Source organism: Sitophilus oryzae, unplaced genomic scaffold (assembly GCF_002938485.1).
Source record: "Sitophilus oryzae breed Bouriz unplaced genomic scaffold, Soryzae_2.0 scaffold_1436_pilon_pilon, whole genome shotgun sequence".
NCBI lineage: Eukaryota > Metazoa > Arthropoda > Insecta > Coleoptera > Curculionidae > Sitophilus > Sitophilus oryzae.
The window spans coordinates 276018-301903 of record NW_022146100.1 but is presented as its reverse complement, the minus strand read 5'-3'; the positions used below and the strand labels follow the sequence as shown (position 1 = coordinate 301903).

At 35.1% G+C, this 25886-nt stretch overlaps 1 protein-coding gene across 9 annotated transcripts in view; it reads left to right on the top strand.

Moving 5' to 3' along the window:
• Positions 1 to 22119, top strand: part of LOC115876391 (chromodomain-helicase-DNA-binding protein 8) — a 71555-nt gene extending 49436 nt beyond the window's left edge. For 4 of the 9 annotated variants that reach the window (XM_030892161.1, XM_030892159.1, XM_030892155.1 and 1 more), the window contains 12 exons: positions 1520 to 2019; positions 3290 to 4363; positions 5774 to 5971; positions 6702 to 6873; positions 9060 to 9434; positions 12394 to 12766; positions 12820 to 13207; positions 15001 to 15569; positions 17523 to 17722; positions 17851 to 18087; positions 18932 to 19193; positions 21158 to 22119. In XM_030892161.1, coding sequence (XP_030748021.1) covers positions 1520 to 2019; positions 3290 to 4363; positions 5774 to 5971; positions 6702 to 6873; positions 9060 to 9434; positions 12394 to 12766; positions 12820 to 13207; positions 15001 to 15569; positions 17523 to 17722; positions 17851 to 18087; positions 18932 to 19193; positions 21158 to 21312 — 4503 coding nt within the window. In that variant the 3' untranslated portion in view covers positions 21313 to 22119. Of the gene's footprint in view, positions 1 to 1519; positions 2020 to 3289; positions 4364 to 5773; positions 5972 to 6701; positions 6874 to 9059; positions 9435 to 12393; positions 12767 to 12819; positions 13208 to 15000; positions 15570 to 17522; positions 17723 to 17850; positions 18088 to 18931; positions 19194 to 21135 lie in introns of those variants that run through there. The other 5 variants (XM_030892160.1, XM_030892154.1, XM_030892157.1 and 2 more) reach the window with 4 other exon arrangements.
• The last annotated feature ends 3767 nt before the right edge of the window (positions 22120 to 25886 follow it).

Here is a 25886-nt window from a genome sequence, read left to right as displayed (position 1 = left end):
AATTAATTTTAAATTATTAAGATCAATACAATGTTCTTTATCAACAATATGTTCGGCAACGCAAGATTTATCCGGTCTTTATCTATCTATCTCCTCTGAGCTAAATGTTCTTTAAACCTAGTTAATATTGATCTTCTAGTTTGCCCAATATATTTCTGATTACAATCTTTACAAGAAATTTCATAAATACCCGACCTTTCCAGTGGAGGTGTTTTATCCTTTGGATTACCTAATAATTGTTGTAATTTATTATTAGCACTATACACAAGTTTATAATTGACATTTTTAAAAATTCCTTTTAGACCACGGGATAACTCTCTAATCAAACGGTATTGAAAAATATTTTGACGTATCTTTCTTCACTTGAAAAGTCGAATATTTCGAAATCATTAACCTATACCTACGTTTTCTAATTATTTTATCAACTAGTGAAGGAGAATATCCATTACACTCAGCTACATTCCTAATGTAATCTCTTTCTATTTCATATCTTTCGTTGGAAAGTGGAAAACTAAGTAATCTATGAACTAAGAAATTTAAACTAGCCATTTTATGTTCAACACTATGATATGATTCATTAGGAATATATCTGCGTGTAGTGGTATTTTTCCTATAGGTATCAAATTCCAGGCAATTATTAGTACTTCTAATAACTAATACATCTAGAAATGGTAATCTGTCGTTGTTCTCAATTTCATGCGTAAATTTAATGGAAGGAAAACGATTATTTAACTTAGAAATAAAATTATCTATGGTGTCTGAATATGTGTCAAAAACAGTAAAAATATCATCCACATACCTAAACTATACTCTTGGAAAATACTCAAACTGATTCTTAACCTCCACTTCAAACCTGCTCATGAATAAATTAGCCAAAACTGGAGACAATGCATTACCCATTGTTGTACCCATTGATACATTGTTCCCGCTGTTTTAAAAAGTTGTTATTAAATTGAAAACAATTTTGTTTCATACATAACGATGTAAGCTCAATATATTCAATCACAGTTTTGTTGTCGAGCCAACATTTGCGTTCAGTAATTCCTTCAAGTATGTGGAATTGGAACACTTGGGAACAACGAAGATACATCAAAGGAGATCAAAATTTCACCTTCATGCAATGTTATATCTTTAATTTTGTTAACGAATTCAATATTATTTTTAACTGAGAAAGGGAGTTCATGATTAGGTAAATTTTCGAACTCCCTTGATAACCATTTTGCCAAATTATAAGTCGGAGAACCTACAGCCAGCATTAGAAAAGGGCATGACAGTTTTGACATTTTAAGTTTTATTCTGCTTCAAAAGAATGAAATCACTCATTTAAAAATAACTAATACATAAACAAGTCAACAAGATACGACAGTCAAGTTCTGTAACAATCGGAATAAAAAAAATTGCACTGCGCATGCGAGCCGTCCTTTGCTAATTCAGACTTCGCACCGCGAACAAAGCTATTACGTCACAAGTTACTAACTCTTTAACTTTTTATTTTTGGAATTGATACTCACTTTTTCAGAAGATGGAGAGGCAAGGTAAACAGGCACTCGAACAGGCTATGAAAGAATCTACTAAGTCAGACAGGGAACGTCACACTATAGCCAAACGTTGGACCAAGCGGGAAGAAGCTGATTTCTTTAGGATAGCCTCGTCCTACGGCGTGATCTACCATAGAAAAAACAAGAAATATGAGTGGTGTAAATTCAAGCAGCTGGCTAAACTCGAGAAGAAGTCTGACGATGAACTGACTGAATACTACAAGCATTTTGTAATGATGTGCAAAAAACAATCGGGTGGCAATTTCGACGAGGGTAATTACGATACCACCATCGAGCATGTTAATGAAGAGAAGGCTAGAAGGACTTTGGAGAGGTTAGAGTTGCTCTCCCGTATCAGGGAAGAGATCTTGACTCATCCGAAACTAGACGAGAGATTGAAAGTTTGTCTCTCGTCGGCGGACATGCCTGATTGGTGGGTACCGGGCAAACACGACAAAGAACTGTTAATCGGCGTTGGAAAGTAAGTAATAAAACTTTACTGATCTTGTGAACACTCTGTATATAATTTTTAACATTTTTTATGCAAAAGTTTCTACTATTTTTTAAATTTAAAATCGCATTTGAGAGAAATGGCCAGTTTAATTCATATTTTCTTAAATAAAAAAAATAGTGAATTCTAGTTATTCAGAAATGAAGGTGCCATATTTCTTATACTAAGGGCTGTCAAAGGTTAGTCTTGGGTCGAGATTTCCGTATGTAAGAAGAGTACAATGCGTTTATAATGTACTGAACAAAGAGAGGACAGTAAACACGTTGCCAAACGTATGAAATAAACCGAGAAACTGTGCACATCGCTAAGAGACGTGGAAGGGGATATAGCAGATTTGTCGCAGTTGACCGGTCGACCCAATCAATAATCAATACCTCTGTCAGTACTTAAAGTTCTAGGGAAAGGTGTACGTCATGCGATTCACGATTTAATTACGTCTCGTGATACTTAATTTGTTTATTTATTAACGAGTCGTTGTAATTTTCCCTATAGCTTGATTTTTTTAAGTGCAAGCTAGACACACTTGCATTTTTGGTAAAAATAAGTGGAATTGAGCGGGTGTTCGATAGTGGTCGCGCTATTAGAACTCTGAATTCAAAAATGGATATCTCGAAATCTATTAGAAATAATAGATTGTAGTTTTTTCAAGAACTTTGTTAGTATTTCTGCTGTATTTTCTTCGTAGGCAGTAAGTGAAAATCTTTATCAATAAAAAAATCACACGATTGCTGAAAATTGCTATGCTCTAAAAGTAAATGATTGTTTACAATTTTTGAATGAAAAAAAAGCAACCTTAACGAATTTTTCTTATGTAAATATATTGTAAAATATCCGATCTTGAAAATAAAAAAAAGTTTCAATATCTAAAGTGGTTCTTGAATTATGGCCTGTAAATTATCGCGATTACTGACGTTTTCTCGTTATAAAAAAATGACACCTTAACGATATCCTTATAATTCCCTTTCAGATGCTCAGAAACATGTCTAATGATTTTATCTAGTTATCTCTTGAAAAAAAGTCTTTTAAAAATAAGCGGTTTGCGATCTTGATTTTACTTTACTTGATAGGGAAAGGCGTACCGGCAACGCCGCAACAGCACACCGTCGCATTTCTCTCACTCCGACTTAATAAGATCCCTATGCGATTTACTTCCACACATGTAATTGCCGACCCAAGAGTAACAGTTGCACGGTATAAGTTTTGTTTCATAGTAAATGTGGATTATTATACTTTTTTACAGGCATGGTCTTGGTAGAACTGATCATTATCTCCTAAACGATCCCGAATTATCATTTCAAGAAGTTCTGAAAAAGAAGGTGACTTCTGAGGTACAAGACACCAAAGGCGCTATTAAATTAGAAAGCCACGAAGATATTTTGAAATTTGATAAAGACGAAATTTTAGTTAAGCTCGAAAAAGGCGAAGGAACGCTTAAAATCGAAAAAGTATTAGCTAAAAAAGAGTGTCTCGATAAAAAATCGCCTGAAGAGGAAGAAGGAAAGGATGGATTTGAAGTTACACCCGAATCTAAACCAGTAGAACCAACCAAAATGGAAACTGAGACTGAAGATAAACTTGCAGAACCTGTAAAGGAAGAACCGGAAGATTTAAACAAACAAGACAGCGAAAAAACTGAACAAGTTGATTCAGTCGAAGTAAAAGAAGCAGAGGTTAAGGAGGAAGAAGAACCGAAGCCTGAGGCTGAAGAGGAAAAGTCTAAACCTCTTGAGCTGGAAACAAAAGACAAAAAGGACGAGAAACAACTAAAATTGGAAGAAGAAATCGCTGCGAATGATTTGTGTTCCAAACAAGCCGCAGAACTGAAAGCTATGTTTCCTGACTTGGAGGTTATCCAGCCTTTGTCCCGACTATCACAAGTTGACACTTTTGTACTTAGAGACAAACCCGGGCCTGCAGGTGTTCTGGACTTCAGCGAAACTACAGTTGCACAGTTATTCAACAGCGCTATCAAGTGGCCCAAAGAATACGCTATTCAAGTTCGTTTGCAACACATCATTTACGCCGTGGAAACCAAAGAATGGCCCGTTTCTAAGTCGTTTTCTGCCTACGCCACTGGCATAGGCAACGAGTTCGACATTCCCATTCACGAGCTACCAAACGAACAACCCAAACGGGAGACTTCCACTCCCGATATAGAAATATCGCTGGCTAAGAAAGTGGATAAGAGGAAAAGACATATTGCTATCGATGTCGAAACTGAAAGAGCAAAGTTGCATGCTTTGTTGAATAGTAGTCACTTGGGGAGTAATTTATCGTCGAAATCGCATTGGGATGAAGACTCTGAGGATTCAAGGTAAGGATAATACACAAAGATGCAAAAAAAAATTTTTTGGTCAAATTTAATATGTTATATTTTGTCATTTTTAGCCCTATTTGCATGATTTTTTTAGCGAACTGTATATAATTATATTAACTTTAATTCGTAAACTCAGTTTTTTGTAAACTTTAGTAATTGGCATATTATACAGGGTTAATCGAGCGATTGTTTTTTATCCTAACTTTAAAACACCCTGTGCAATAATTTCGTGTGTAAATTTTCCTAAAATATAATTTTACGGTAAGTACCGAGTCTCCTGAGCATTTTGTTTTTTGGATCGCGCCAATGCATGCTTTGGTAATAATTTAAAAAAAAAATGAACTGATCACGATCAATTTGCAATTTTTTCAGTTATCATTACTTTTTGACGTAATTTTTTAATATGAAGAGATGGTTTTGGTGACCATTGTCGTAACGTCACATTACACTGCATTGGATACTCTATAGTAAATTTAAAAAAAAATGTTAAAAGCTAACGAAACAGTTCTGGTTTTAATAAATATTCATAACGATAACAGAACTAAAAATATTCAAGAAAACATGGGTCATAAAAAATCATATACAAACAGAAAAAAAATGTAAAAAATGCCCTAATACTTTGTTATTGCCTTCATTGGCTAAGTAGGGAATGCAATCCCGCAACCCTCTGAGATTCCGCGGGATCAAAGTTACGGGATTTACCGTGCGGGATCTGCGGGATCGACACCAGGGGATTCCCCTTACGACTTGCCCATTAAAAATAAGTGAAACAAACAGGTTCGTTGTTAGATTTCTTTCTGGCGTGCGTAAGTGAAGAAAAACGTTTAACTAGTACTTGTGGACAATTTCGTCAAATAAACTGCCGGACATAATTATCGGGACAAGCAAAATTTTAGGGTAAATTTAAAGTTGAATATCTCTTGAAATAAAAAAGATTTTGGGGTGCGGTTTGGACCAGATTTTAGATGAATCTATTGTGATTAAGATACTATGTTGTTTTCGAAATTATATTTAGCGAATTCTCGTATACAGGGTGTTTTATAAGAGTGTGAAAATTTGGCTAAGAATCTTTTTTACTGCAAATTTACAATTTTTAAAAAATCGAAATTTTTAGCAAGTACGACTAATCTGTATTGAAATTAGAAAAAAACAATTTGATCGTTTGATTTTTTTTTGCCTGTATAATTGCCAAATATTAAAGTTAATTATATACACATTACTAAAAAAATCGATAGTAAATTAGCGATTTGTAATTCATTTTGTGACAAAAGTTCTAAACCTATATCTGAAAACTTATATTTCGGGTATTAAAATTAACCAACTATTATTCAGAAAATATCAATAATATTTTAAATGTCCGTATTGAAAATATCGACTCTTTTTAATTATCAACATCTCTAATACCAGGAGGTCAACGCCACAAGGAAATCTTCAACCGCCACCGGCACATCAACACCGAGCTTCCACGTTGAACATGACAGTTGGTCAGATGCCGTTTGATTATGCCAACAAATATCAACCTGCTTTAACTCCCAAAACTATAGGACAGACGACGGTGATTCCCGGAACTAGCAGTACTCTAACCCCCATAGATTTGAGTTCTAGGTATAGTAACATATGTGTTATTAAGGGTGTATTCCGTTGCTTACCTTGGTTGTGGTTTTATGTTCCGTTTCTATCGGTTTCCTGAAAGTTTTCTTATTACGGAACACGGTTCCTGAAAAATTCGGTTATAATCGGTATCAATCAATGTCATTTATGTGACAGAAATCAAGCAAATATGGGAAAAGAATTCTCCATTCTCCACTCCATTGAAAAGAAGAAGCAAACGTAAAAGCAGAGAACAGGTACATTAAAAATGCATAAAAGATCAATTTTATAGTAGAGGTATTGAAATTTAGAAAACGCCAACATTTGACGTTTCCAGTATTTTACCAAACCGTTCCGTATCAAACCGATGTTTTTCAGGAACCGCTCTTTACCGTAGTTTATCGGTCTGGTTCGCCTGGTTTTGCAACGGAATACAGCCTAATTTAGAACATTTCATGTGTATAGCTGACACTTGAGAATTCAGATACAAACTAATTCAAAAATATCAGTTGATTTAAATTTAACAAACGTCGGTGTAGGATCTGAGTTCTAAAAAATTAATAGTTGCATTTATCACAGTAATATCACTGAATACCTTAGGTATTCAGAAGCGACAGTTACTTGCTTTGAAGTTTATTTCCCCAAAATAGTGTCCGTTCTTTTTTAGGTTTTGATACAAGTAAAAATATAAAAACAGTCTTTCTTGACGGTTGACATCAATTTTTTAACAATCCGTCTATTATAGCATTCCAAAGACCGACAAGGTGTCGATAGATTTACAAAACGAGGTGCAAGACTTTTCTCTTAAGAAGCCCCCTACGCCTAGTGGCAGCGGTAGCAGTATTAGTAGTGGAGCTTCGAAAGCGGGCAATAAGTTAGATGACACTTTGTCTAAGTTGATGAAGAGGAAAAATTGCGTAAGTATAATTGACAATAAATCGCACATACTGAAGATAACTAATGTTGGCTGTAGTTAAAAATGATCTTACATTGCTGTAAATTGTTTCAATTTTCAAAAAAATCGCCGATCATCATTTTCTTGCATCTAAAAAATACAGAAATAGTGTTTATTTACTACCTATTTTTAATACACATGGGACATACCTAGTACTGCAGAAACGTCTTTTTCTCCAGGATTTTTCATCTAATATATATTTTATATGCTTTATTACCTTTATATTTATAAATTTCTGCCGAAATATCAAATTGAATTTACAAAGCAAAACTAAACGGAAAGAATTAAAATGGCGTCGAAATTTGTTCTAGAACAAATCTGAAGTTGTCTCTGAAATTTGTCAATTATAATCTGTGAAGTTAGACAATAGTTAGACAGAAACATTGCTGTCCTTGTCTAGGCGGCCATACTTGTCGTCAGGAGATGACAGGAATGACACTAATGACTGTTTCCAATTTTCCTATTTCACTGTCACCCCCCTGGTTTAAACTGGATATTATCTATAAACTGTGCTCTGCGTCTACACTTAATTTTCCCTCGATTTTTCCTCCACTTAACTTTAAAAAACGCAAAACCCGTAATAATACAAATCAAAATATAAAAGCAATTCGCAAATATTTATTATTTTCCATAACGCAGTTTGATACAATTTGACACAAATTTGGCAAGAAAATCTTAAGTCGAGTTCATGCGTATCTACGTTGCGCATCGTTCTGTCACTCCAATCGTAGTGAAATATGATATATCATTTTTTAAATAAACCAATAAGTAAAAAACACTTTTACTTTTACACTGTCAGTGTAAAAGTAAAAGTGTTTTGGTATATTGTGGTGATTTAGTGTTTTATTTTGCTTTAAAAATGTTCTATTTTAGAATTTTCAGAGAACCTGCTAATGATTGTCAAATTTAGGTAAAAATTCGTCAAAATATATAGTGTCAAAACTACCCTGCGTAGAATATGACATCGTATTTTCTTAATGGAAATTTAATGACAAATTCATTTACTTGAAAAATATATAGCATTCCATTTAAATATAAACAACTTTAGTTTGAAAATATCTTTGAATCGCCCTGTATATCTAATGTGTATGCCATGTATGGAAATATTGTTAAAACATGCTCGTGAATTTTATAAAAACGATTAGAGTAGAAATATCAAATCCGAAACCTCACAAGAGCTCTTTCGGAATGCTGGGTCGCCCTATACCGGGTGCGTCTCGAAAGTGGCTCACCCCTATAACTTTTTATTTTTGTCAGATAAAAAAACGAGATTTCTTATGTTAGTATATGACATAAATTAGGATTGATTGACATATTCAATTGCTTTTGGTCATTTCCAGTTTCACCGGAAATAACTACAACTTTTGATTAAAGCACCATCGATATGTTTTTACTTTATTCTATAGAAAATGACACTCTGAATAGAATGACATATCATATGTCAACTTTTGACATTTTCGCTTATGGTTTATTTGAAATTGTAACATGCGGTTCATAACGACAATTTGACAATCAATACATATATATATATGTAGCAGCATAGTATGCATATCCGGCAGTATATCAATTTGAAATACCAAGTGTGTGGTATCAAATTATTCGTAAAAAAATGCTTTTTCCAAATATGCTAATGATCCACCCTCGTTCCATTTGAAAAAATTGAGATATGTATGATTAAAAATACGATATGGGCATCTTTTAACCGGCCAGGGACAAGAGACTAAAAACATTAGACGATCAAATCTATTTTTCCAAGGCTCCTTGATTAAAAATTGTGTGTGTTTTAAACACAGCCATGGTACTCTAGATTGAAATTTAATAAAATACAATTTGTTTTGAGTGAATATGTCAAAAGTTGACATATAATATGTCATTTGATTCAGAAAACCATTTTCTTTCGAATAAAGTAAAAAAATACGGAGGGTTCCATTTAAAAATCAGAAGTTGTAGTCATTTCCGGTGAAACAGCAAGTGACTATAAACAACTGGATAAGTCAATCACTCCTAATTTACGTCATATACTAACATACCAAATCTCATTTTTTTTTTATCTGAAAAAATAAAAAAGTTATAGGGGGTGAGCCACTTTTGAGGCGCCAAAAAATATCCAGCACAAAGAAATTTATCTATTTTGGTATACTTTTTCAGCCCGAACCTGAACCTGTCGTTGGCAAAGAAAAGAAACGTCGCAAATTGGACGAGATCGTTCTGGGACTGTCTGCCGCCAAGGAGCAGTCCCTGTTCCCCGAAACGACCAAGAAACCTCCCGTCACTCCTAGCGTAACCGTCACGCCTACCAGCGCTCCCGTAAGCACCTCCCACAATAACCCCTCCCAAAAACCTTTCACCATAACAGTCACTTCCGTTCCCTCAGCCGCCCAGTCCTCGTCCAATCGGGGCAACGCCATGCCGAACATGCTACCTACGCTCTCGTCCAAGGATAGTTTCTCCACGTTTTTGGCGCAGGCCGAGCAACAGAATTTCATGCTGAAGAAACAGCAGCAGCATAGAAAGAGCTATGAGGTAAGTGAATTTGTTGAGAGATAAGTAATGCTTTAAGTTTAACAGAGGATATAATGAAATACACACACCGGAAAAGTCCAGGGATATTACAGTTTTACCCAACCATCGTCGGCAATTTTATTATTTGCATTTCTGATATAATATAATTAAAATAAACAAATAGTTTACAGGACGTATTGGAAATAAAAATGCGAAAATTACCGAATTTTTCAAATTTACCTTGATTTTTATTGAACTCAAAAAAAATACACACATTTTTTTTTATTCTAAACTGTGAATTAAAATAAAAAGATAAAACCATTTTTACTTAATAAAGGGTATGGCCTCCTCTACTGTTCATTACAGCCCTACATCGTCTCTCCATGCTCCTGATCAGGTTGTCGATCTCTTCTTGAGGTACAGCCTGCCACGCTGCATTCACGGCCCGAACCAGATCCCTACGAGTTTCACGAGGCATACCATTCTCAAAATTCTTCTTTGGACCGCGTCCCATACGTGCTCGATGGGGTTGAGGTCAGGAGATTGTGCCGGCCAGGGTAAGATGTTTAATTGATGAGCATTGATAAACTCACTTACCACTCTGGCTGTATGAGGCCGTGCATTGTCATGCATGAGAATGAAGTTTCTCCCAAAATCATTGGCATATGGTAACACGCCAGGCTCAAGAATTAAATCACGATATGTGATTCCTGTTAGAAACCTTTCAAGAAAAACGAGATCGATTTTTCGGCCTAACTGGACTCCTCCCCAGACCATACCTGTTCCACCTTGATAAGGGTGCACTTACTGAACATGATCCAACCGAATAAAATTTCCCGGTTCTCTCCATACCCTAAGCCTTCTCGAATCTGGATCAATTCCAAAGCGTGACTCATCCGTGAAGAGAACATTGGCCCATTGTTCATTCGACCACTGAACATGATCTTGAGCCCACAAATATCGTACCTCTCGATTTCCTCTCGTTAAGGGTTGTCTGCTTCTTAAGTTGACCTCTCTTAATCTATTGCGAACAGTGTCTGGACTAACTGTTACATTATGTGTTTCCTGGAGAATTAAACTAAGCTCTGGTGCTGTAAGAGTCGGTCGGCGTCGAGCATTTAATTGTAAAAAATGATCTTGCTAAGGGGTGGTAATGCGATGTCGCCCTGTGTGCTTTTCAGCAACATCGCCACTTTCACGGTAGTGTGCACGTAATCGCGATATTACACTTTGCGTTGTATTTAATGCTCTAGCTACGTCGATTTGGCGCATTCCAGCTTCGAGCATACCCATGGCCCTTAACATTTCGTCTCTGTTAAGATGTCTACGCTCCATAATGTCGTTTAATACTAAACAGAGTCATTTAAATGAATTCTGGCCAGTTATCATAAAAACATAGCCAGTACAGGTTAAATTCGAACAATTGATGCTAGGTGCTTTTTATACATTTGACAAAAAATGCACAAACACTTCTGCAAATATCCCAAATTTAGAAATAACTAGTGTGACTACTTCGTTTCAATCGAAGTAGAAAGAATCGGCCTACAAATATGTGGTTGTTTATTCAAAACATTTATTTTTAACTTTAATAAAATGATATCCTTAGATTTTCCGGTGTGTGTATATACAATATGATCGAAAAAAAACCGGCGTCAGTGATGGCTCTAGAATGAAGCTCGCTGTTATTTGTTGTATAATTTAAGATACCGAGCAGCTCTTCATTTTACTTTATAGAGCAAATGATTGTAACAAATATTTTATTTAGATTAAAGCTGCAAAAATTAGTTTAAACCGAATTTTATTATCGCTATGTTGGTCACATTGCGCCATGTTCAGTAATGTTGTCCTTTATTATTTGACAATTATCCTAGTGTCAGTCATTATTTTGTATAATATCGTGCCGTTGAATCTTTGTGAGTAATTCTCGTTTTTGTGCCTATTTTCGTAGTTTTATTTTTAAATCGTACTTTTAAGCACAAACAGTTCTTTGAAGAACTAAATTTTCGAGTTTTTTTATTGCATTTCTTGAAATTGTGTGTTGAAAATATGCCGAAGCATTTAAACAGTCGAAGCAAAGATATTGTAGCTTCCTTGTTTTTTTTTTTAACTATTTTGAATGAGAACGTGACAATAAAGGTCCTAAAAAATGTCGATACCTATGTGGCGGATTCATCTTTCCAAAAAACTCCCTTATGGGTATTTCGCCACTGCACTGCAAGAAAATCTACAAAATAAAATAATTATTTTTTTGTAAACACTTCTGCGTTAAATCTAAACGGAAGCTGCTTGTCAGAAGTTATGTTTATAGTAATACAAATTTGCCTAACAAAGAAAAAAAAATGCTTAACGTTTCGGAAAGTTATCTCTTTCCGTCGTCGGAAGCAAAAAAAATACAAAGAATAAAGAAAAACTATTTAAAATATTTAAATTCAACTATTCGAGAACACTTTACTTTTTTAAAACAGATACTTCTACAAGAAACCGTTGACGTTCTGTTTTGATTGACAAGCACATTATACAACTTTCAAAGTTAGTTTTTATTAAATTCTGTGATTATTAGTTTGTGCATTAATAGCACCCTCTTACTTGTTATCACCACTTATAGCGTTGTAATCAATAAATAAATCACCCATAATAACGCTTATAAATAATCTTCATAATGGACTAGTTTTTGCCAATATGTAATAAGTAAAATAAGCTATAAAACAAATAAATCAATTAATCAGTAAAATATTAGTTATTAAATTAAAAACAAAACGTAAAACTCTTTAAAAAATGTTGTTTGTCAATTTTAAATTAAGATCTCATAAATCCATCACAATCTGGCAGCGCTGTCGCCACTGCTTGTCAGTCAAAATTGATCACGTGCATCGGAAATTGTTTTGCGATTACTTTAGGTGTGTTTTTTTTGCAAGCAGCTGCTTATAACTGCTGTATAACTATTCTTCAGTAGATAGATAAATGTAAATTTTTCTCTTAGGCTATGATTGCCGACATCGGTTCCAAAGTCAATTACTCGCACGAAGCGAAAGTGAACAAATGGCTGGCTGAACAGAACGCAGCCTTGGCCGAACAACCTCTGGGAACCGATTACCTATCCCCGCGCCGTCGCAGGCCCAGGGTGGACCCCACCCTCCTCGATTGGAAGAAGCTGACGGGCGATGAGAATGTCTCTGTCATCCACCGAGTGACAGGGAAGAAACTGACCGGACCTAAAGCGCCTACGCTTAAGCGGCTCGGTCAGTGGTTGATGGAAAATCAGATGTACGATATTGATCCTAAGTGGTCGGATTTGGTTAAGGAGAAAGGTAATTTGGGAACGGATCTGCACAAAAGACTACCTGTTCAAAATGGTATGATCCTTTTTTTTATTAAGTATTAAATTAATTTCAATATTTTTTTTAAGTGTCTGGCATGTCTGGAAGTAACAAACCGAAATCCAGCAGCTCTGGACGGCCTCCCTTGCTATCCAGCCCAACAGGTTCGACGTCCAGCGTCAGTTCAGCCAACGTGACCACCTCATTACCTTCCAATATGTCATTCCCGTCGCTGAGCAATTCGGGACTGGCGGGAATAAACTCGAACCTTTTGTCTGGTCTTTCGGGACTGGGTCAGTTCGATCCTAAGAACAATCCGCTGCTCATGCCGTTCGCCGGGTTGCCTATGGGATCGATGGGCGGATTGGGTAACCTATCTAATATGAACTTGTTCGCTAATCTGGCTGGATTGGGAGGTTTGCCTGCATTGGGTGGTATGGATCCGAGTCTGTTGGCTAGTGCGGCGGCAGCTGCAACGTAAGTATAACAAAATTAAAGTATAGTATTGTCGCGACCTAGCTTTGGGGGTTTTGGCTAGGATCGCTTAAGTTCCAGATTCTCTCTTTAGATTAATTAGTAATATTAGTAATAGATAATAAATAATTAATTAGTAATATATATTAATTTTTATTTTTCCAGATAAAAAAACGAGATTTGGTATGTTAGTAATGTCATAAATTAGCATTTATCGACGTAATCAATTGTTTTTGGTCATTTTCTGTTGCACCGGAAATGACTACAAATTTTGATTTTTAAATGACACCCTCGCCATTTTTTTACTTTATTCGATAGAAAATGACACTGAATAGAACGACATATCCTTTGAATAAGAAGACTAAGGAAGGAGCATATCAAAAATCTTAGGTACACCGTGATGGGCCTCAAATATGGCCGACTTAAATTCCGGTTTATCAGTGTCGTTCTAATTTTATTTAAAAAATGTAAAACTATGATGTAGGGTAGACGTGGGGTAGACTCAATAATTTGTTGTTTTATTTTACGTTGTGAATAAATGTTGGTAGTTATTAAAATTGTTATAAAATATATAATTCTAATAAAAATAGATAAGTTATAATAAGTATTTATTAACACAAACATCCGATACGCTACTGAAGCATGTAAGTCAAATTAACGTATCTAAATTCTTTGACATCTAATCTTTGACAAGCAATAAATAAAAGCTAAAAATGCAAGAAAAATATATAATTTAGTTAATTTAAGTGAATTTCATAAATGATCGGTTTACTACACGTATGTATATTATATAGTCACTTACTAGCGAAAAGTTGTTCCATTATTTCACTCAATTTTTGCCGAGATCTACCGCACGCTACACAACCAACTATTTTAGAGTCTTTTTCGATAAATCGGCGATAGTGTCACTGTTAATTTAAGTTCTGCCACAATTTCCATCTAGATTTACTACCTTTATACAACTATCAGTAGTAGAATAAATAATAAATAACATAAAATAAGCTCCGTAAAGACTGACAAATCCACAAAATTTCAAATCAAATTCAAATGTCTAAAACGAATCGTCAAACAGAACTGTCAAGGATCCCCACCCTAGAGTGCTTTTTCCGCCCACCATGCATGAATACATGGATAGCATTATGTTCCTTCCTTAGTCTTCTTATTCAAAGGACATATCATATCTCACTTTTGGCATTTTCGCATATGGTTTATTTGTAACATGCGGTTCATAACAACTTGACTCGAAATACCAAGTGTGCGGTATCAAATTATTCGTAAAAAAATGCTTTTTCTAAAAATGCTAATGAGCCATCCTTGTTCCATTTGAAAAAATTGAGATATGAGTAAAAAACGATTTGGGCGTCTTTTAACCGGCCAGGACAAGACAAAAAAACCTTTGGCCGTTCAACTCTATTTATCCAAGTGATTAAAAATTGCTTGATTAAAAATGAGCGTTTTTAACACAGCCATAGCACTCTAGAATGAAATTTAAAATAACGATTTTATTAAGCTTAATGACATGTCATGTCAAATTTTGACATTTTCAAAAGTTGACATGACATGTCATTCTATTCAGAGTGTCATTTTCTATCCAAAAAAGTAAAAATATACCGAAAATCAAAAGTTTTAGTAATTTCTTCTGGTGTAACAGGAAGTGACCAAAAACAATTGAATACGTCAATCAATCCTAATACTAACATACCAAATCTTCTCTTTTTATCTGAAAAAAAAAATAAAAAAGTTCTAGGAGCGAGCCACTTTTGAGACGCACCTGATATATATTCAATATTTTGCAGCAGTGGCGGTAAAAGCACTAGCAAGTCCAACACATCGTCCAGCAGTACCAAACAAGAAAAACCTCAAGAAGCCCACTCTTCCAGCAAGAGCCAATCGTCAAGCAACAGTTCTAACATTCCGACCACTAACCCATTCCCGTTCTTCTTCCCCAACCCTAGCCTGCTCTACACCCCTATCGGCTTGGGCGGTCTCAATCCCTTCACTCTCCAACCGGGCATGTCCGCTTATGACAGCCTGAGTCTGTTGAACGGAAGTCTGAACCCTACACCTTCTTCCGGCTCCAACACCAAGCTCAAGTCCAGTTCTTCGAGTTCGTCCCGGCCTTCTTCTGTGGCGACTACTGCCACCGCCGTTTCTAGCCCTAGTAGCGGGAGCAGTGGCGGCATGAAGCAGCCGAGCAGGTCCGTGAACACGAGGGACGCGCACATACAACAACTGTTGCTGCCGCCCGATACGCAGATATTGGAGGGGATGTCGAAAGGGGCGCTCAGTGGGTTGGAGATGAGTATGAAGATGGGCAAGGCGGATAAAAAGGAGGAGAAGAGAAAGGCACTGGAAAGTTTAAGAGGTAACTGAAAAGTTTTATTCTTAAATCTTATAACCTATGTAGATCGTAAATACGTTTCATTCGTGTTGAAAATATATCAGAGACATTCGATTATCTTTCTCTCTTGCCACTCATTTGATCGATCGTCACGCTGCACGGTGGGGTATTAGCATGAAAAAGGTGATCGAAATTCGAAAAAGCAAATGTGTTTAAGATTTCCCAAAAAAAGATAAATGATAAGTTTCAACGAAACGTCAAAGTTGTTACTTCTCACAGATAAGAGTTAAATGGCTAAATTTTATGTTTAAAATTATAAATTGTTGTTGTTCTTGTGCTCTTTTTACGTTTATATTATTGTTTTGATTGAAAATGGCTCAGCAAGCTGCAGGTATGTATTCTACAAAAACGTGTTATTTATTTTGATATTCTCTATACTAACGATTTTGTTTGCAACTAAAAGTTAGGCGTTCAGAAAATTTGATTAAATTTGTGACATTTTTATTATACTTAGAGATTTAGTTGCGCATTTCGAAGAATTCAGCATATTGTCTATATACGTTTTACTTAGTAAACATTGGGCTTTCATACAGTAAAATAAAATATTGCGACTTTTTGCGACTTTGCTGATAAAATGAGAAAAACATTCTCGGTTTCCTCTAATTTGCCAATCAGTGATATACTAATGCGAGGTGTAAACCGCGATGGCATTGTTGTGTACAAAGCGATCGCATTAGTGCCATTAGCAGTATAGCACAATTTAGCATTAGTAGCGACTTTAGTGGTATGGGCATCATGGGTCGTAGCATTAGTAGTATTAGTTGCGATATTACTACTGGCATTAGTGGCATTGACCGTGGAAACCCTGGAACAGTGATTTTTCTTTCTTTTTTTAGAATCGACGAATTGTCCTTTATTTTGTTCATATTATTTCCTCTTTAATTGAAAATAGCAATAATTTATATAAGGTCTACATAAAAAAAATTTGATCAACTATCTGTGTCAAATACCCCACTGTGCGCTGTCTTTTGTGTACATGTCACCTTTAAGAAATTAATCAACCTTTAAACTTGGAAAATATACTTTTATGGACAAAAATTATTATTATATTAGATATTTATTGGATATCAGTGTTTTAAAAGTTTCTGAATAAAAAGGAAAGTAGATAGAAAAGAATAAATTCGAAAAAAGCAGTATACAGCTGGCTGTTCTTCGTCTGTTGAACAATTAAGCTTCAGTTAATGTGATTTAAAAAATATAAAGGTACTACTGGTATATTCTGTAATTATACCGTGCTAGCAACTGTTACGTCGGTATTTAAATGTGTGGAAGTAAATCGCATAGGGATCTTATTAAGTCGGAGTGAGACAAATGCGACGGTGTGCTGTTGCGACGTTGCCACATTTCTCCGTTGCGCCTTTATCAAGTAAGGTAAAATCACGATCGCAAACCGCTTGTTTTTAAAAGACTTTTATTTTCGAAAAGATAACTAGATAAAATAATTAGATATGTTTCTGAGCATCTGAAATGGAATTATAAGGATATCGTTAGGTGTGTGTCCATTTTTTTTTATAACGAGAAAACGTCAGTAATCTTATTTTGTATTTCGGCTCTTTTACTTATTGTTAATAGTGTTAAAAATGACTTTCCATTTAACAGACAGAATTTATAATTTGAAAACTGTAAAAAAACCTGGCATTTAACATAAAAGACGGATAAACAATGTTTATAACCACGAAAAAGGTTTGTGAATATGAAATTTGCTACGTAGCAAAGGTTTACAGTGTTGCCAAGAATATTCGCTGATTAACTAAACAAAATACATGGTGCAAATGTAACAAAAATCATCATTGATTTAAATATAATCAGTGATTACTTAAACACTGTTTACAGGCAATTTGATGCAAACGGCCATAAGAATCTAGTTATTTATTAAATATTTTATTGCATTTTAGTTAAAGATATATATTTTTATAGGTATATTGCCGACTGATTTTACTCATATGTCTAAAGACAAAAGATCTTCGGGATTCCCCGGCCTAGCTGACTTTACGAAACTGTTAGAAGCGCAAGGCCAATCGTCCAAGAAATCTCAGGAACAACAGATGCGAGAGGCGCTGGAACAGTTTAATAAAACTAACGAAATTATAATGGCAAAAGCTTTAGCTGAAGAACAGGTATGTCCATCCATATTAAATATAATTTACATGTAACACATGAGTAGTTAGAGAAAGCTGTTATGTTGAACTTCAACTGTTGTTTATTTGTCGATTTATTTTGCTCATATTCAAATAAACCTTTTTAGGTGCGACTAAGTAGTACATCGAGTATGAAAAGACCAAGGGAAGCGAGTCAATCGCCTTTACCTTTAGACAAGTCTTCGGTAGTGGAGGAGGATCAACCGCCTGCGAAGATACCTAAAATTCATACGCCTCAACCCGTAGAACCTATGGAGAGGCTTCCTACGCCTCAACCGCAATCGGTGCCGCAAAAACAGCCTTCACCGGCACCGACGTCCACGCCTATACCCCCCATTGAACAAGTAAGTAGAAAGAACGTAAAATCAGCACCAACTTAAAAAATAAAGCATATATTATTCTCTTCGTGACGTCATCACTGGTTAAGTCTGTATAAACATCCTTCAACTTTGTCATGCGTTATTGGACAAAAATTAGAGAAATTAAAAATGAATATAAAAATTACAAGAACATAGTTGTTGCTAACCTAATAAAATGAATAATGGGTAGGGTAATCGTGATTAGCTATAACTTCACGACATCGCTTTGGCATGGAGTCCAATAGTTTTCTTATGGTATCTGGTTCAATGGAATTCCAGGCCTCTTTCAAAATTCTTCTTAAATCTTTCTTATTGCTAATGCGACTTCGTCTTACCCGGCGATCTATTTCCTCCCACAGGTTTTCAATGGGGTCTGGACTTTGGGCAGGAAAGTCCATAAAAAAAGAACTTTTTCTTTCTTCATTCCAAAGGTAATTCGGACCTTCTGGTTCTTCTTACTGATGAGTGTTTTTTTGGCTGCTCTTCTGCTAAATAATCTGCTTCCCTTAGTCTTCTTTGGATGGTCTTGAGCTTATATTGACACCAGGTAGTTCACTCAAAATTTGATTTGCCGATTTTTGCGGATTAGTTAAGGCGATTTTTTTAATTATCGTTTCAATTTTTTTCGTAGTTTTCCTTGGCTGACCACTTTTTTTAATAGTCTTAAGGAATTACGAGTTTTGAAATTGGAAATCGTTTTGCTAATGACAGATTTTTGACACATCACTTATTCTTTATTCGATGATATTCCAAATATTTAATGTTAAATCCGTATTTCTTCTGAAAAAAAAGTGTATAATATTTTGATCATACTGGACTACTCTTTCAGGAGGGAGTAGACATCGAAACTTTACTACCTTCTTCAGTAGTCACTTCCGCTACCGTCACGCCGGAGAAATCTCGGCCCGTCAGCCCGCAGCAGGACGTAAGTGAACCTGCAGAAGAGCTCGAACCACCAGATCAGGTTATCCAACAACCGGAACTTGATAATTCTGCCCAAGCCGCGTCATCTAAAGAGGACGATAGTAAAAGCGTTGCCGGCGGCGCGGAGGAAGCTGATCTACCGCCAAAGAAAAATACTAAACGTAGAGGTAAGTTTGGTAACATATCTGTTCGTGCGTAAAAAATCTATAAAATTCATATTAATTTCTTTACAATCATTGTTATTACGTCATACTAAGGGCTGGCAATGGTTAGTCTTGGGTCGAGATTTCCGTATGTAAGAAGAGTACAATGCGTTTATAATGTACTGAACAAAGAGGGAACAGTAAACACGTTGCCAAACGTACGAACTAAACCGAGAAACTGCACATTGCTAAGAGACGTGGAAGGGGATATAGCAGATTTGTCGCAGTCGACCGGTTGACGCAATCAGTACCTCTGTCAGTACTTAAAGTTCTAGGAAAAGGTGTACATCATGCGTTCAGCTTCACGATTTAATTACGTCTCATGATACTTCATTTGTTTATTTATTAACGAGTCGTTGTAATTTTCCCTATAGCTTGAAAATGTTTATGTGCAAGTTAGAAACACTTGCATTTTTGATAAAAATAAGTGGAATTGAGTTGGTGTTCGACAGTGGTCGCGCTATTAGAACTCTGAAAAAATCGATATCTCAAAATCTATTAGAAATAATTGATTGTTGTTTTTCAAAAACTTTTTTCGCAGGCAGTATGCAAAAATCTTTATAAATAAAAAAGTTACACACGATTGCTGAAAACTGCTATGCACTAAAAGTAAATGGATGGTTTGTTTAAATTTTAGAATGAAAAAAAAACAACCTTATCGAATTTTTCTTATGTAAACATATTGTAAATGATCCGATCTACAAAATAAAAAAAGCTTCAATATCTAAAGTGGTTCTTAAGTTATGGCGTGTTATGTGTAAAAAAGTTGAGTTTTTAATTTGTCGCGATTACTGACGTTTTCTCGTTATAAAAAAATGGACACCCTAATGATATCCTTATAATTCCATTTCAGATGCTCAGAAACATATCTAATGATTTTATCTAGTTACCTTTTCGAAAAAAAATCTTAAAAATAAGCGGTTTGCGATCGTGATTTTACTTTACTTGACAGGGAAAGGCAACAGCGCACCATAGCATTTCTGTCACTCCGACTTAATAAGATCCCTATGCGATTTACTTCCACACATGTAAATACCGACCCAAAAGTAACAGTTGCCAGCACGGTATATTATCTGGTATTTAATTTTTGAGGTTTCCTTATAGTACGAGAGCTAGCAACGTCGAGAAAACAAGTATTTTAAGAAAGCTGACTTTTTAATATATCGTTTACTATGCTCTCTGGAACAGCATGCGGCCCATGCGGTGTGTGCATTGAAAGAAGATCCTATATTTTTATTAGTCCTTTAAATTCTAGTATTGAATATAAACCGACCGAGTCTCCATGGTGCAGCGTGTAGAGGTTCCGCCTATCAAGCGAGGAGTCAAAGTTCGAGACCGGGTCGGAGTAAAAACTTTTTTATTTTATTTTCGTTTATATTCTGATAGTAAAGTTATAGTATTAAATAATTCTGCTGGTGAAAAAAAAAACAAATATTTAATACTTTACTATCAGAATATACACGAAAATAAAATAAAAAAGTTTCTGCCCTGACCCGGTATCTAACTCTGAATCCCCGGTTCGTAGTCGGAAACTCTACGCGCTGCGCTATGGAGACTTATTCGATTTATATTCAATACTAGAATTTAACGGACTAAATAAAAAAAATATAGGATCTTCTTCCGATGCGCAGTAGTGAACGCAACGGGTATCGGCAGCCAGACGGACCGCATGCTGTTTCAAAAAGCATAGTAAAAGATATATCAAAGAGCCAGACGTCATAAAATACTTTCTCGAAAACGTTGCTAGCTTTTAGACTATTATCTCAAGTTCAAACTTCATACAAGATATGACGTCATCAGTAATAGAACCCATTAAATAAAAACGATGTAGGCATTAATTATCGTACTTCTAGACCTATTTAGTATATATGAAATTTGCAAACGATGACGAGGGCATTTTATTTAGAAAGGTGTTGCTGATCTTGCAGGTAAACGCAAGTCGGGTGACATCCTCCTCGACCCCGAAGCCGTCATGGAGAAGAAGAACCTGAGGTCGAGCGCTAGCAGGTCTGCCGCGGCGGCCGCTGCAAGACAACAAAGAGAGGCGGAAAACGCACAACGAGAGAGTGAGAACGCATCCTAAGAATGACAGCACAAATAAGAACAGAATTGAAGACTGCTAGACGCGTTATTTCGATCGCTGTGAATGGGTATTTTGTAAACTGTGATAAAACTAAAACGTTGAACGCTGAAATAACTCGTGGATATCTCTAACAGTGTGTTAATATTCATAATTCGATGTGAGTATATCGCCGAACTGATCTATTACGCTTGATAAATATGTATTCCCCCAATTACAATGAAATAACTTCTTTTAAGGGCATAATATTAACGGTAGTAGTTTTAACGGTTTCAAAGATTGAAGTTAATCATCATCTGCATAAGGAGACTCGAATTCTCTTTTTTTCGTAACTCTTTTAATAGTTACAAAAAATATGTTTAAACAAAAATTGAATGAAAAATTCGACGTTTATTTTTCTTTTTTATTATTATTTTTATTATTTAATTTTAATGAAGTGTCTTTATTTTTTAAGTATCGATATTCTTTTTATTTTTACTTTCTACATGTAAATATATGTTTAGACATTTAGAGACGTTGAGTGTGAAAAAGTGTGTAAATAAATGTGTGTTTCATTTATTATTTTTCTCTGTTTAAGAAACTCTTTAGTCATTTAGAGTTGTGTCAAAACAAGTAACATTTTTATTTAGCAATATTTATGCATCCTGTGTTTCTATTTATTGACTTTTTATATTTTTTACTTAAAATTTGACTTCATTGCAGGATACTATAGGTTGTCTCAATCGTAAACATGTACACTTCTAGTATGGTAGCTCTCTCATTTATTGTTATAAAAAATTCATATAGGTAAATAAATATTATAAAGCAAGAAAACTGTGTTTTAACATTTGTAACCATCATAAATTATATCAATCAAGTCTTGTTTATACCTATATTAACTAGTTATTCAGCGTGAGTTAGTTCTGGGAGTCCACTGAGGGATGGCTACGAGAATTGCATCGCGGGAGGCAATCGCAAGAACGGTAAACTAATTAAGAATTATTAACCTAATAAGTTTACAGTTCTTGCGATTGTCCCACTTAATTAGAATTCAAGTTTTGAAAGATCCGCGATGCAATTCTCGTAGCCATCTATCAGTGGACTCCCAGAACTAACTCACACTGAATAACTACCGTATGATCGAATAAAAACGGCGTCAGCGATGGCTATGAAATGAAGATCGCTGTCATTTTATATGGGAAATGTCATCGATCGTCATTTCCAAGCCAACTGGACGCCGTTTTTGTTTCGATCATACGGTAGTTAATATATAAACAAGGCTATAAGACTTTTTCCTTGCTTAAGTCCACGGCCACACAAAAAGCGTTTTGCGTTTTTTTGCGTCCTCAAGCGCTTTTTGCGATTTTACCGTTTTAAGCGCTTTTTTCGATTTGTGTCCATTAAAAACACGCAAAAGACGCGGCAGGTCTGCAGTTTCTATCAAGACGTCAATTAGTAACGTCGCAAGCTCGTGGATTCCCGGCCAGTCCAACAATCAATCCTGTGAGAAAGAGATAGGCGAGATCAGCGCCGTTAGCGTTGAATAGACGAAGATAAAAGATGCTGGCCGGGGCATATATTCGGAGACAAACACAATCTACTGCTAGTGCCAGTGGTGTGTGTAAAAATAATTAATTAATTATTTGCCATTTATTTTACTAATTTTAGTTTATATGTGTATAGTTTTTTTTTTATGTTGTAGTGTTGTGGTTAGTACTTGTTATATAACTATAATATAATAAATAATTATAATTATATAATAGAATAGTAAATATTTCTAGTTGCTAATGCAATTTTAGGACATGATTTATGAAACATTATGGAGTGAAACTTCTTTACGCGCGCTGGGAGTAAAAATTGAAGGCCGTGACATACGAGCTAGTGAGTCGGCCTTGACTCACAAGCTCGTTGTAACGAAACGTGTTAACGGCTTAGAAATACGTAGTGACGTGACGTATATTTGTGAGCAGTCCACGTGTTTATCAAAAATACTGATATTTTAATACAAATTTTGTAAAGGTGAATAAAATTATTACGTGTAAAAAAACATTTGATACACGTAAAAAACTATTTTTTATTATTTAACGCGAATAAAACTGTTACACGTAAAAAAAATATTTTTTACGCGTGTAAAACTATTTGTTACTGGTAGAAAACAATTTTTTACGCGTATAAAACTATTTGTTACTGGTAAAAAACAATTTTTTACGCGTATAAAACTATTTGTTACACGTAAAAACTATTTTTACGCGTCAGAAACTTATTGTTTCTGGTAGAAAACCTTTCTTACGCAAAAAAAATGTTTACGTGTAAAAAACTATTTGTTACACGTAAAAAATTATTTTTTTACGCGTCAAAAACTTATTGGTAGAAAACCTTTCTTACGCAAAAAAAAATATTTTTTACGTGTAAAAAACTATTTGTTACACGTAAAAAACTAATTGTTACGTGTCAAAAACTTATTGTTTCTAGTAAAGAACTCTTTTACCCAAAAAAATATTTTTTTAGTATAAAAAAACTCTTTGTTACACGTAAAAAAGTATTTTTTACGCGTCTAAAACGTTTAAAAAAACTTTTTTACGTAGAAAAAATACACTTTTTACGCATAAAAAACTATTTTTTACGCGTAAGAAAATATTCCTTTAATTTATTACTTTTTCAACATTTCAAACTACACTTTTTCAAACATTTCCTTCAAATTTTTGAATTTAATAAAATCTTCCTAAACAGTAGACTTTATAAAAATATTTTTAGATAATAATATACATACTACCGTATGATCGAAAAAAAAACGGCGTCCAGTTGGCTGGGAACATCGATGACATTTCCCATATAAATTTACATATAAAATGACAGCGATCTTCATTCCATAGCCATCGCTGACGCCGTTTTTTCTCGATCATACGGTATTTAATTTATTTTTATTGTATTATTAAATATAACGTCCGCCTATGACGGGGTCTCATCTTAGAAAACGCTAAAGACGCTACAGAAAACAAACTGATTTGTTTTCATTTGCGTTTTTTGCGAGACACGCCGAACGCTACACGCTTTTGGTGTGGCCACCCCTATATAATCCTGTTATTTTATTTTAGTCGCTAAAGACGCTTCACGCTAAAAACGCAAAAAACGCTTTCTGTGTGGCCGTGGGCTTAGACTTTTTATTGCTATAAGACTTGCTTGAACAAAAAATGTTTTTTGTCCTAGCTAAACGCCAAAATTGATCTTTGGAAGACAAAGAGAAACAGAAAAAGCTTAACGAGAGAGTGACAACACATTCTAAGCCCAGCTACTCCAAAAAGAACAGAATTGGAGACATTTATTACTATCAGTGTTTATGTTACAGTAAAAGTCGGAAATCAGTGATTGTTAACAAATACTAGTAAAAGCTCATATTCACTGATTTGCTAAGACTACGCCAGTAAAAGTTCAACAGATATTTTTGAAATCAGCTTTTACTAGTGAATACTAGCATTCCCTGGAGCTTGCTCTTTAATATGTCGTTTACTATGCTCTCTGGAACAGCATGCGGCCCGGCTGGCTGCCGGTATGCGTTGCATTTCCTACTGCGCAATGAAAGAAAATCCTATATTTTTTATTAGCTCTTTAAATTCTAGTATTGAATATAAACCGAGCGAGTCTATATAAATAGCGCAGCGCGTGGAGGTTCCGCCTATCAAGCGAGGAGTCAAGAGTTCGAGACCGGGTCGGGATACAAACTGTTTTATTTTATTTTCGTTTATATTCTGATAGCAAAGTATTAAATAATTCTAGTGATTCACAAAAAACAAATATTTAATACTTCACTATCAGAATATAAACGAAAATAAAATAAAAAAGTTTTTTCCCTGACCCGCTCTCGAACTCTGAATCCTCGGTTCGTAGTCGGAAACTCTACGCGCTGCGCTATGGAGACTTGTTCATTTTATATTCAGTACTAGAATTTAACGGACTAAATAAAAAAAATATAGGATCTTCTTCCGATACGCAGTAGTGAATGCAACGGGTATCGGCAGCCAGATGGGCCGCATGCTGTTCCAGAGAGCATAGTAAAAGATATATCAAAAGGCCAGCTTTCTTAAATACTTTCTCGAAAAAGTTGCTAGCTCTAAGACTATACATACCGATAGATGTCGGTACGTACGGCCAATGAGCGTAGTGTTAATTGTCGTTGTCATAGTTTTAGCTGTCATCAATAGGACATATAGCAAATTTGTATCGACGGCTATCGGTATATCTACCCATAGATAAATGCAACAAGTTTAGATTGGAAAGCCCGTAAAAATTTTGGGTCGCGACCGTTATGCGCGATCTGGCGCTGTTATAGCGGTCGCTAAGAACAACGGCAAACAAAAACAGAAATAATTTTCTCTTGTCAAAGTCAGAATCTTCAAAAATCATAAAATCTTTCAAAATCTAAACCGCTCTCATTAAATAAATTCCGAAAAATGTTTATAACGTCCATTTTCAAAGTAATTATTGCTATCTTGTGAGTTTAATTCAAGTTTTATTTACTCCAACTGGTGATAATTGTGAAAAAGTGGCATTAAAAACTTAAAAAGCTGTGCTGTGAACTGTGAACTGCAAAAATATTCGGA